This window comes from Dendroctonus ponderosae, unplaced genomic scaffold (assembly GCF_020466585.1).
Source record: "Dendroctonus ponderosae isolate FM_Combo_2020 unplaced genomic scaffold, Dpon_F_20191213v2 Dpon_F_20191213_1, whole genome shotgun sequence".
Taxonomy (NCBI): Eukaryota; Metazoa; Arthropoda; class Insecta; order Coleoptera; family Curculionidae; genus Dendroctonus; species Dendroctonus ponderosae.
This window is the reverse complement of record NW_026017110.1, coordinates 143,564-155,807: the sequence shown is the minus strand read 5'-3', so window position 1 is coordinate 155,807 and position 12,244 is coordinate 143,564. Positions and strand designations below refer to the sequence as shown.

The 12,244-nt window shown below is 36.7% G+C and overlaps 3 protein-coding genes across 3 annotated transcripts in view; 1 reads left to right on the top strand and 2 right to left on the bottom strand.

The window, feature by feature from the left end:
• Positions 1 to 12,244, bottom strand: part of LOC109543105 (collagen alpha-1(V) chain) — a gene marked incomplete in the record, with an annotated part of 59,842 nt that overhangs the window by 4,118 nt on the left and 43,480 nt on the right.
• Positions 3,407 to 12,244, top strand: part of LOC109543215 (protein transport protein Sec16B) — a gene marked incomplete in the record, with an annotated part of 19,719 nt that continues 10,881 nt past the window's right edge. Inside the window, 16 exon segments of the mRNA XM_048661189.1 lie at positions 3,407 to 3,655; positions 3,945 to 4,056; positions 5,852 to 6,061; positions 6,228 to 6,396; positions 6,462 to 6,720; positions 6,773 to 6,990; positions 7,207 to 7,500; positions 7,668 to 7,829; positions 7,888 to 8,121; positions 8,234 to 8,597; positions 9,050 to 9,201; positions 9,279 to 9,532; positions 9,589 to 9,794; positions 10,137 to 10,223; positions 10,779 to 11,178; positions 11,236 to 11,476. Coding sequence (XP_048517146.1) covers positions 3,955 to 4,056; positions 5,852 to 6,061; positions 6,228 to 6,396; positions 6,462 to 6,720; positions 6,773 to 6,990; positions 7,207 to 7,500; positions 7,668 to 7,829; positions 7,888 to 8,121; positions 8,234 to 8,597; positions 9,050 to 9,201; positions 9,279 to 9,532; positions 9,589 to 9,794; positions 10,137 to 10,223; positions 10,779 to 11,178; positions 11,236 to 11,476 — 3,352 coding nt within the window.
• LOC109543222 (phosphoglycerate mutase 2) lies at positions 4,303 to 5,473 on the bottom strand. Its single transcript, XM_019912814.2, has 3 exons — positions 5,357 to 5,473; positions 4,695 to 5,271; positions 4,303 to 4,625 (listed from the first exon to the last, which is right to left on the bottom strand). Exons 1-3 carry the CDS (start codon positions 5,366 to 5,368, stop codon positions 4,405 to 4,407), a joined length of 810 nt encoding a protein of 269 aa, XP_019768373.1. The 5' UTR covers positions 5,369 to 5,473; the 3' UTR covers positions 4,303 to 4,404.

Genomic DNA, 12,244 nt, shown 5'->3' with positions numbered 1-12,244 from the left:
ATGCATATAATTGCATATTTGGAATAAAAATTATGCATATATATGCGCATATTTTGATTGAATTTAACTGCATATATTCCGCGCTTTAGTAATGATTAACATTACTAATGAGAAGTAAATGGTTGTCCAATATGATTCATTTGTTACGTCCACATTGAGAAAAATTTAAAGTTTAAAAAAACATAGTTTTAAGTTGTATGCTGTTGTGCGTAATTTAAAATCATAAACTAAACGTACCTATACATACAATTTTTTTACTACTAACACGGATAATTGCCTAAATTAATTTAATTAGATTTGTAAATTCCAATTAATCGCTATAAATTAAGTTAATTAGATTTGTAAATTCCAATTAATCGCTATTTGTCTGTCTAAGTGTCACTGTATTTGATAGYTTGGCGTTAAGTTGTCAAATTRCCGGGCAAATTTACAGGCAATTTTTTGGTCTCCAGAAAACAGGTAAAAGTTCTATGAAAAACTCCTGAAAAAAGTTACAGTGATTTTAGAAGTGAAAATGGATTAAGTCTCCTTTGAACTTATGGAGGTGGCCAACTTAAAAATAACGAAACACGTAAACATATTTCATTATTTACTTAGGGACTTTTTAAATTATTATTAACCTAGGGAGAGAATTAAAACTTCTCACTAGGGAAATTGAGTAAATAATAGTGACTTTTCAGGTTAGTAGTAAAAAAAAATTATTAAATTAGTCTAGGAACTCTCCATTCCTCTTTACTCAGCTTAATATGAAAGATATAAGTAGTTTTAACTTGTTCCGACGATTAATTACTGCAATTTTATTAATTTGCAAACAACTCTTCATTTTTTCATAGTTAATACTGAGTTCATGAGATTTATATTTATCTGAGTTATTTGATATAATTGTTCATAACATGTTTTAAATAGTGTTGGTTGTCTCACATTTAGACTAGTTTGACTTTCCACTAGTTTAAACCACACCAACATTATCCGATACAAACAGGGGTCACATTTCGTCCGAGCAAGCTGAAAACTGCAAATGAGTAGAACCCCTTTAAGCATATCTATCTACCTTTTAATATAAGTACTATTTCCGGGTATGGTCGGCCTTATTGATGTTGCCTTTTCGAAAGCCAATTTACGGTTGAAATATAATTGTTGCTTACCGACATGCAAAATCCCCAAATCCCTCTATAAGAACCTTACCTGTTGAGGCTTAGTAGGTACCAACGACCATAACAAATCGTTTCCTGTACTTATGTATGGTTGCAAGATCGTTTCAAGTAAGTAGAACTTTTAAGCCAATACAGAAAAGAAGTAAGTATTTGCTTATAAAGTCTAATAACTTATGCTATACTAGGTATGAGGTTAAACTCAAGGTACCTACAATATGATTTAATTTCATCCAGATTCATCATCCAGAAAGCTATTAAATACTTCGCACATTATGCTAAGTAGGTACTCGGTATATAATAGCTCAATTCTTGACCTAGGTATACAGGGTGATTCAAAATTGGCCATTCCTTTTAAGGGCTCTTTTGAAGAGTACGAGAAAAAAAAATATTTATTTACAGTTGAAAATCGAATGTCAATACTTAATGGAATACTTAAGCACACGAAAAGAAAAATTGTGATCTTTGCTTCAAATTACGAAAAAATTTTATATTAAAAAAGTTCTCTTCGACAATTTTTTTATGAAAAGTCACAGCGGCAATGACGTTTTTTTGTCATTATCAGGCGGTTACAGATACATAGCTTTTGTCAAAAATAACGGGCAGTTGTCAAATTGTGACTTACTTTGAAGCTTCTCTCACAAAATGTACACTAATATGCAATATGCAGATATGCTATGAGTTATGGGGGAATGCTACATTAACTTAGCAGAAGCTGTAAATACTTACGTCAACAAAGGGCTAGGGACACTAGAAGAATGGCTCCAGGAAGATAGTGAATGACAATAGATGTTCGGGTTCCAGACATGGAGGAACAGGTATTCGGGATAATTGCAGCAGAGCACTCAGAACATTGCACAACAACTCACATTTTCCCAGGCACCAAATAAATACCGGCTACATTCCTACCACGTATGTAAGATCACATTAAACTAATGGATTATTGAACACCGGTATAAATTGAGCAGGAGTTAATTAACCGAAGACGAGAAGAGTGAAGAGTGCACAATAAGGTTTGGCACAACACAGGCACTAACTTGTTTAGAGTTAAAGTCAGAAATGTATGTTTATCTGTATAAACGACAATTCGAGTTTATGATAAAAACACAGAACAATTCTCGTTTAAAGAAGAAGATTCTCAAAGAAGATCCCTACGTTTATCGAATTCTGTTGAACTTACCGTTTATCCTTATCTATTTTTTGGCACTCTCTATTTTTATATGGTTACAGGAGTTTTCAATAAATACGTAGCAACAGGTTTTTACATAGGTAATGTTAATTAGGCAGATTACCTCGAAAAACATTGTTGCCATTCTGCTGATATAGTTTTTCGCAAATTTCTCAGTATTTAAAAACAATTTTTTTTCAACTATTTCTGTACTCATAAAACACCCCCAGACAAACCTCCAGATGAATGACGCCAATTTTGAATCACCCTGTATAATGTACTATCATCGATTGGTCGAAAATACAGCACTTTGCAAAATTTGAAGGGTTAACACATTATTAAATTAATTCCTTCATTGTATATGAATGCTATTCTGCAACATATTCTTTACTTCGATTAAAGATTCAGGAAAAAATGTATTATTATTAGCACCATAAAATGCTGAAAATGCTAATTTTCTTCATTAACCCGAATAACTAAAAACTATTCTATCATGTTTTATCATAACAACAGTAATTCAAAATTAAAATTAGATATACTTTGTATCTTTGATGACGCAGTCTCTATAATTGTCAGTATTTTTTGAATATCTGCGTTTGTATCTTCACGATATGACGATTGCAGTGTTGAAACAAATAATACTCGTTAAGCCGCTTTAATCACTTTTTAATACATTTATGTTTTTGTGAAGATATACAATTTTAGTTGAGGCTTGGCATCAGTGTTGTGAACTATTGATTCTGTGCACTCAAGGCCTGTTGCGCCATCTGCGAGTGATAGAGACAATGATGACGTGTTCTTCTTCTTCTTTCGTCCCAATTAATACAACCAAAAGGCGCAGATTAAGACAATTAAGAAAAAATAGACTCATACATAGATAAAAGCAAGGACCCATATGCATAAATAAGTGTAAGGATATAGCAACACTACGAGCCACGTGTCCAAGAACGTAGCTGAAGCTGAAGCTAGAAGAACGGACGAGAGAGAAAACCAAGGGACATTGAGATGTCAAATTGAAAGACAGGTGGGTGAGTATCGATATTTTTCTGTCTATCTCTAACACACGTATATAATCTGCATGTTTCATGCATCAAAACGAGATAGCATTAGTGGATAGCGGCTCGAAGGGAGGTGCATATAGGCAAACTTTCTACTCAATAGCGAAATGCAAAAAACTTTCTTGTTATTCTAATTGTTATTTTAATTGTAATATTGTTAAATACTGTTATAATCCTTGTACTGAGTTGTGTTCTACACGTATTGGAGCGTTTAATCCTTGTTGATGTTTACTAGTTAGACGTTCACTGTGAACTTGGAAAATGTGCTAAAAAACAAGGTAAAATTGATTTACTTCCATAATTGGTCTTTATGGAAATTCTCACACGTTTTCAAAGCACTGTGCATTCAGTTCTAGGCTAATATACGAAATTATTTCCTACTCTTGTTCTATTAGTGTTGCAATGCAATTTCAGCCATATGGTGAACACTAAATTCCAAGTATTTTTTTTATTTCTCCAGTTGTTTCGTTAAATTAATCAACCTCACTGTAAAAACCACATATATATCTAGTACTTAATTACAATTAAGGTTAAACTACTGTCAGGATGCTTATCATTACGTTGCAGGGTGTAAATAATGTCCTGGGCTCAAAGGAGAGGGCCCACAAGACCCAATAACACCACACCTAATCCCCCAACAGACTCTTATCATCCAATTCAACATTCCAACGATCCTCAGGTAAGTTGGTACTGTTTCACATCTCATATTGTCACAATATTGGACTGGACTGAGATACTAAGTCGCTTATTGTTGGTTCTTTGTTTTACTATTAGCATAATGAACTTTGCATGTAGTAAGCCTATAGTTTCTGCTACCCGTCATGAATGAATACTTAAGTGGGTAATATGCGAAATCTTCATTTAAAGTTCTTTCCTGTGAACTGTTCTCTGATGTTTTAAATAGGTATATTAAATACAATTTACATTTTAACTTTTGCTGAGAAACCCATAATATATTTCGTTAATTAATTTTTTATTCATACAATTAAGCCATTTCATGGTAGTTTTTAGGATCAACTGTGCCCCACTATTTTTTGGCTTTGCCCTGGTTAGCTACTTCATCCATAGCTTTTTTGACAGTTTCAGGATCACCTAAGAACTGTAGGCTTCCCCCAGGAACTGGTTTCAGTTCTTTGTCTAAAGTATACATGAACGGTATACCAGTAGGCAAATTTAGTTTCATTATTTCATCATTATTCATCTGATCCAAATGTTTGACTATTCCTCTCAGACTATTGCCATGTGCCGCTAAAATTTTAGATAATATTTATTGTACATATGTACTTACCTATACCTATGTACTGTGATACAACTTACCTATTAAAATTTTTTTGCCGGCTTTCAATTGCGGTACAACTTTATCATTCCAAAATGGAAGGGTTCTTTTGATGGTGAGTTCTAACGATTCGAACAGGGGAAATTCGTTTTTGGGAGGGCCATCTTTATAAATTGGGTCATTTAAAATGACATCGTAATACGGATTATCAGGTGTGATGGGTGGGGGCGGTACGTCGAAACTTCTTCGCCAAATTGCCACCTGTTCTTCCCCATATTTAGCCACTGTATCTACCTTGTTGAGTCCTGTCAGGCCGCCATAATGCCTTTCGTTCAACCTCCAAGTCTTTTCAATTGGGATGCCTGTTTGATTCAGCTCTTGCAGAATTCCGTCGAGTGTTTTATTTGCTCTTTGTAGGACAGACGTGTAAGCAAGATCAAACCGGTGACCAGCGTTTTTTAATGCCTTTCCTGCAGTGACAGCCTCTTGCCTACCCCTGTCGCTTAAATCAGCGTTAAACCAGCCGCAAAAAAGGTTCTTCTGGTTCCACTCCGATTCTCCATGCCGCACCATGACGATTTGATAGCTTTTTGGGCCGCAACAGCAAGATGTTTTTCCCTTTAACCAAGTCAATAGTTAAATTTGTTTCCGTTAAAACTACTTAATTATTAGATCATTTATCTAGTTTTCTAAAAATACCTACTTTGGACGCCATAGTTATTAGAATCTAACTGGAATTTGCTTTGGAAATGTTCGTGTGACAGTTTCACGTTAACATCGAGATAACACGGCAGTCACATGCAAAGGTTTTAAAGGTAGAAAGTTTTACACTTCCAACTACCTTTAAAGTATGTCTGCTCAGGGCATTGAGTTGGATTGGCCGTGTAGGAATCAACAGAGTGTTATTAAGCAAAAGCTCATTACGAACAAAACCTTTATTATACCATTTTATGTTATGCTGGTGGCGGTTGATACTAATCTGCAAAAAATCAATGCAGTTGTGGTCAAAACTGCCTCGCATACTGGCACATAGGGAAGCTGCGAAACTACATTAGATGTAGTTTCCGATACCTATTACTGAAAAGCATATTTGTGCATCAAGTAATAAAAAACAAGAGTCTTTTATTTTGTAACCAACCGGTTTTTATTCCTCTCTGTGCGATGAAATATTTTTTCTAATTTTAATCTCGAATTTTAGTGGCAGTCGTCTGCCACGCAAGGATGGCAGCAACCTGCCTCCCAACCACCTACTGCTTTTCAGGCGATTCAAAGGCAACACTGGTCTCAAACGAACGCAGCATCAAATGAAGCTTCTATTCCAGAGAACACTGGTCAGTACCAGCTGTTACAACCATCCAACCAGTCAGCCTATTATCAAACTACCGGTGCAGGATACAATCAACAGCAGGTAATTTCAGTGTTATACCGTTGTGTTATTCTCTCGTATTAACTTTTCAACTCTATTTAAACTCTTATAACTTTTATTCAATACAAACTCGAATTAAATTGTACATTTTCGTCACTCCCGGTGGACGTTTTAGCATAATAGTCAATGGTTATACATATAATTGTAGGCCTATGGTAATGTGCAATACTCACAGCAAATGGATCAAAATAATCTCTATGCCGCACAGCAGTCCTCTAATGATTGGGGCAATTGGGGCTGGGGCGATGACGATAATTCCAACGCACCCGCCACTGGATCTACGCAACCACAGATTCTATCAAATCAAATGATGATAGGTAAACGTTTGCCGCTGTGCAGGTAGTAAAGGCATTCGCTCATCAACTAAACACTACTTTTACAGCGGATAGTTTTACTGCCACTGACGAGTCGTGGAACTGGACGTCGTTGGACTCCACTCAACAAAAGAGCGTGGATGATAATTGCAAGCAGCAAGCACAGCCATTGTTTCCAACAATTGGAGATTTAAAATCCAAATGCGAAGTCGGTAATCGGAAAAAGTTGGAAACTCCTCAGTGGTCAACAGAGTCTCAGCCTTCTTTGGAATCATCCGATGATGTTTTGCAAACATCGGAAAGTGATAAGAGTCATTTGATGTCAAGGTGTGTTATGAAATGTTTATCTTTGGATCAGTTCGTTCAGATTTGTTTTCAGGTCGTCTACTATAAGCCATTCGCCCATTTCCGGACAGGAGCTGTTACCCTCCATCCTGCAACTGCCCAGTCAACCGGAAGAATTTGGAGCTACGAACCAACAACAACTGGAAAACAAAGAGAATTTGAAACAAGTCGTGACTGAAAACAAACGAGTTAATTCCACTCCACCACTCCCAATTAGTGGCAATGCTCCGCCTTTATTGCTTCCGCCTCAAGGTATGTGTGCCATTAACCAGCGAGAAATTAACTGGGAAAAAGCGTCTACAATCTGGCGGTTTTTTGGTTGTATATATCAAATTGTTGAAAGAAAAATGCAATAGCATAACAGCAAAATTTAGAAGCGATTTTAATATACTGTGTTTCGCTTCACATATTTGACTGAATAATAAATATAAATATGTAAGTATATATCCTAACTGATAACATATTTAGGTCCTTCAGATGCCTCCAGAAACCCTTACAAGCGTACGGTTGGTCTGCCCCATCAAAACGCTGCCTCTTTTAAATCTGAAATAAAACAACCTACACCGATTCCCACTTTCAATCAACCTGTTAATTTGGAAACGATTCCCGATAATTCAGAGCATCCAGATCAACCTTTAGTGACTGGAAAAAGCAATCCAAATTGGCCACAAACGGATAACAACGAAGCGCCGATTAACGATCGTAATCAATACTTGGAAACTGGGCAATTGTCCGAAATGAATTCAGCAGACATACAGGAAGGTAAGTTGATTGTTCAAAGCGAACATCGACTTCGAATTATTAATTAGCTGAATATAGCTAGTGATCGATAAATCTATTATTAGATACACAAATTGTATGGTTCGTGGTTGTTTGCAGCAGATATTTTTGATATCTGTTAAACTCTTGCTTAAAATTGGTTTTGTCAGCAGTGGATCCTGGTAATGATACGTTGCCACCCCCAGGGCTCCAACGAATGATCCCAGGTCAGCTGGAACAAAAGGAAATTGGAGGAAGAGCCGATCAACTTCCTGGGTTCAGTCGGATGGTCTTAGGGCAGAATGGAAACGCTTCTAATATCTCAAATCAAGGTAATCCTCACAAACATAAAGCTGATTCCTAAATCGTCAACGTGCTGTTTATGTTCAGTTACGCCGAGGTTCGACCTCAGACAGGGACCGCCCGAGGGCTTACACCGCATGGTTCCTGGAGAGTCCAGTTCCCCGGAAACTTCTTTGCGTCGGCAGAACGTGGAAGAAAACGATTCAGAGCGGGAGCTGGTCCATGAGGTTCAGCCTCCAAGATCAGCTACTATCGGCGCTGATACTCCTCCTATTCAAACCCAGATGATTTTGTCTCCATTGTCAGTATCTCCTAATTTAGGTACGAATCGATCTGATACTATTCGGAGTGATTTAACTGTTTCATTACATACATACTCACATAAGGTGAACAAAATATCTAATAGCATTATTGTAAACTAACCAAATTTTAGTTGTTGATCATCCAGACTTACCTCAAGGTCCTTTACCAAACGAGTCAAAGCTCATGAAAAGTGTAAAACTCGCCAACGAAAAAATAGATCAGTCAGAAAGCAGAAGGGAGACAACTGATGGTGAGGTTGCTGGTCTGACTAGAGCTGTACGTAATCTCACGGTGGGGGAAAATTTGACTGACGGAACGTCAAACAACAGTCAACCCGAACTGTCGCCACGTCGGCAGAGCCGACAAGAGAGCAGTGAAAGTGAGAGCGATAGAAAGAATGCCAGGAGCCACCGAGACAGGAGGTCGGCCGAAAAGCTCAAGTCCAGAGATAAGGATAGAGAGCGCTATAAGGAGAGAGATATTGACCGTGACAGGTAAATTGGCATAGCCATTAATACCTTTGTACAAATAAAATAAGACTGGCATGAATAATCCAAAATAGAAATCTTTTATCTATGACAGATATTAACGTTATTTCAGTTTTGTGATTAATAACGTATTGACTATTATTTCCTGTCAGATTCCATTACGGTTCTAATTTTTTAAATCGAAATGAGCAGTTTGCAAGTTTTACAACATTAATTTATGTAGCTTATTCTCCATTTTTTGAGATAAAATGTAGTCGTGGACATTTCTTACTCGCATATATTAGGACTAATAGGAAATGGCACCCATTATGTGCTCATAACATAATATACTATTAAGGTGCAGACTTACCCGGGGCAATGTATTTCACAAAATATTGTTGCTCAATTTTACCAATAATAGCTGTAATTGCTACAAGTTACAATTTACAACATACCACGCAATGTTTTTTTTTTTTAAGGGGTAGAGAGAGAAATAGTGATCGATTCTCCCCCGATCCTTACAGGGACAAGAGAGATGGCAGAGGTAGACGTTATCGGGATAGGCGATACGAAGACGAAACTGATTATTACAGTGATAAGGATAGAAAATTACGAGACGATAGGGAACGAGGTAATATTAAAATCTTGGAAGGATATCGATAAAAACAAAGTGAAATTTTGCACGAAAATAATTTCCACCTGTTGTAGATTATGAAAAGAAGTATAGTAGTCTTCGAAAAGACAAAGAACGGAGGCGAAAAGATCGCGATCCGAGGGAAATTCGAGAAGCCTCTAGAAGGGTCGATTATTACTATTATGATAGAGCTAGTCGGCCTTCAAGTCGAGATTCTATGCATGAGTCTTACAGAGAAAGACGTCATGAGCCGGATTCTCGGGACAGGCGACCACCTAGAGATCGTTACAGAAGCAGAGACCATAAAGATCAATACAACCCTTATCAAGTATACATCTTGTTTAATCCTGTTTAAGTACTTTGATTGATTTTACAATATTGTAGAGTTTTGCTTATGATCCATACAATCCTTATTATCAGCAATATCAGTACTACGAGAATCTGAGGCGAACTAACCCTCAGGCATACGCGGAATGGTATCGCAAATACTATCAGCAGGCTACTGGGAGTACCGCTTCTTTTGCTGGCGAAGATAGAGCATCTGTGCACTCCGGTAGGAGTTCTGCCAATGAGGAGGTGGGAAAAGACAGGTAACAATTTATACTTTTTATTTCATACTGCTCACAAAATTGATTTTCCTGTTTGTTTGATTAGCCGCTTTATCAATGATGTCAATATTTGTTGTTTTGCTACCTTTAAGTTTAGGTTTTAACAGTGTTGAGATGCAGGCTTGTGACTGATTGATGGTAAGGGCGATAAGGGGGAGGAGGTTTTCGATGAAGCAAAGCATAATTACGCTTGCACATTATCTGTTGTTTATTGTGGTGTACATATTTATAATGTACATATACGGACTAGTCAAATAGAAGACACAATTTGTCTCTCATTTACATCGCTTCTAGGTTTGTTAAGCTTCTTTCTGCATTGTTTAGGTACATGAGACAAAGTTTTTATAGCCAGTCGAACTACTACGGACAGTCCCATTCCATATCGGGCCATTATGGTCTCGATGATACTAGGTAAGTTATCAAAAGCACATCACATAAGTAATCTTAATAATCAACGTGTCCCAAAACGACGATATATTTACTCTAATTGACGAGTGTGTAGAACGTTTTTAAATTAAAATTACATTTTGTTACATTAATTACGATTTAAATAGTCATTCAACATGGCAGACATCCTCGTTGTAAATATTTGCATTATTTGTAGTGTGCTTGGGGCTAGCCGTAGAATTGTTTAAATCAAAGGCAATTGAGCTTAAAGGTGAACATTTTCAAAGCGTTTAGTTTTATTTTAAGGGACAATCTTCAAACTTCTGGATTTATTGTAAGTATTTCTAATCAAAATTGAGCTTTGCTAATTGGCCGAAATTCAGCAGAAAGATCGACTTTCAAAACATTTCATTTTCAATATAGCTTGTCTAACGAAAACTTTCACTTTTCATTGTCGCGAAGTTTCATCGTTTCTAACGCCGCTAATAACATTGCTTCTGTATGTATGTTGTGAATAACATTGCATTTTTAATACACGAATCACACTTCTAAATCAAGATTTCTTAATTGGTTTTCCAGTAATACCTTCAATAGGGTTTTGGACCAAACCGATACTTCTCTGGCCTGCGAAGATCAGCCATCGGCTATACAACGGCTCACACCAACTAAATTCTCAACTGCTCATTTGAAGGCTTCTATAGCATCTGGAAATCTAATAAAAATATTGCCCCATTATCCCATGGACGGACAAAGCGCTGTTGTCCACGTGTCTAGTTTGCGAACTTTGGTAGAAAGCGATCCGAATTATATGGAACTAAGTTGCTTTCCTGGACCATTGAGTAAAGGAGTTACCCACAAGAAGCAAATTATCGAGTATTGTGAAAGCAAAATTAAAGGAGCCTACAGCAGAAATATTATAGATATTGAATCGTACGTTTTATTGTGGGAGTTGCTTATTCTGCTAATTCGGCAAAACGGCGTAAGTTTTCGTGACGAGTGTAATTTGCTCAGTCATTCGGAACGCATTAGCTTTTAGATGGTAGTTGGTACTGACATTGCGGAACTCCTACTGAAAGATCGAGTTGGGGGACTGGCACCCAGGCCTGCATCAGCGCTGTCTACTTCAAGTAGCAATGTTTTGGAAAAGAATGAAATATCAGCAGTGGTCAACCAGCCGGCATCCGAGAATGGGAGCACACAGTCAGTTTTGAAGGAGGAAGAAGTGACTAGGAGGTTCAGAGAATATCTTTTATATGGCTCGTGCCAGGAAGCATTGGGTAAGCTTACTTTGTGCAGTCGTAGATCGATCGATAAAAAACAATCGTCCACTTTTATTTTGTAGTTGTTTGTGTTGCTGCTTTAACTTCAATCTGTTTTATTTGTTACGGTTTTTCAATATTTTTTGAATTTTTTTATTTATTTCAAATTACATTCTGATACATGCACATGTATGAAGAATACAAAATGAAATGGCGTTAAAAAACAATTGACAAAGGACATATACTAAAAGGTACTGTTGTTACATCTTTAAATAGTCTCTAATACTATAAGGCTCTAACTCAATTAACATCTGTTTTAATTTATTCTTAAACAATTTTTCAATTCTTACTTTTTTAATGTTGTTTTCTAGTTTATTAAAGAATTTTATACCCATATAGTACGGACTCTTTTCAGACAGTGTTAGTCTGTGTGTTGTAACACATAATATTGCCTCAAAAATGTACAGACCGTACACAGTTAAAACAGCCTTTGATTTAAAAACCCCTTGACAAGACTGCAAAGAAGACATTCCGTAGATAGTCCTTAGTATACGTTTTTGTACTGTAAATATATTTCGAGTCCTCGAGCTACTGGCCCAAAGAATATATTTCCTGCCTAAGTGTTCCTTCAAAGTTTGCGAAATACAAGGCCTTGCGTGCCGTTTCATTCAGGTATATTGAAACATTTCGGATACAAAAACAGATTTTATTTAGTTTCTTACTAAGGTAATCAATATGGCAAGACCAGTCTAAAAATTCATCAATATAAATCCCCAAAAACTTTGT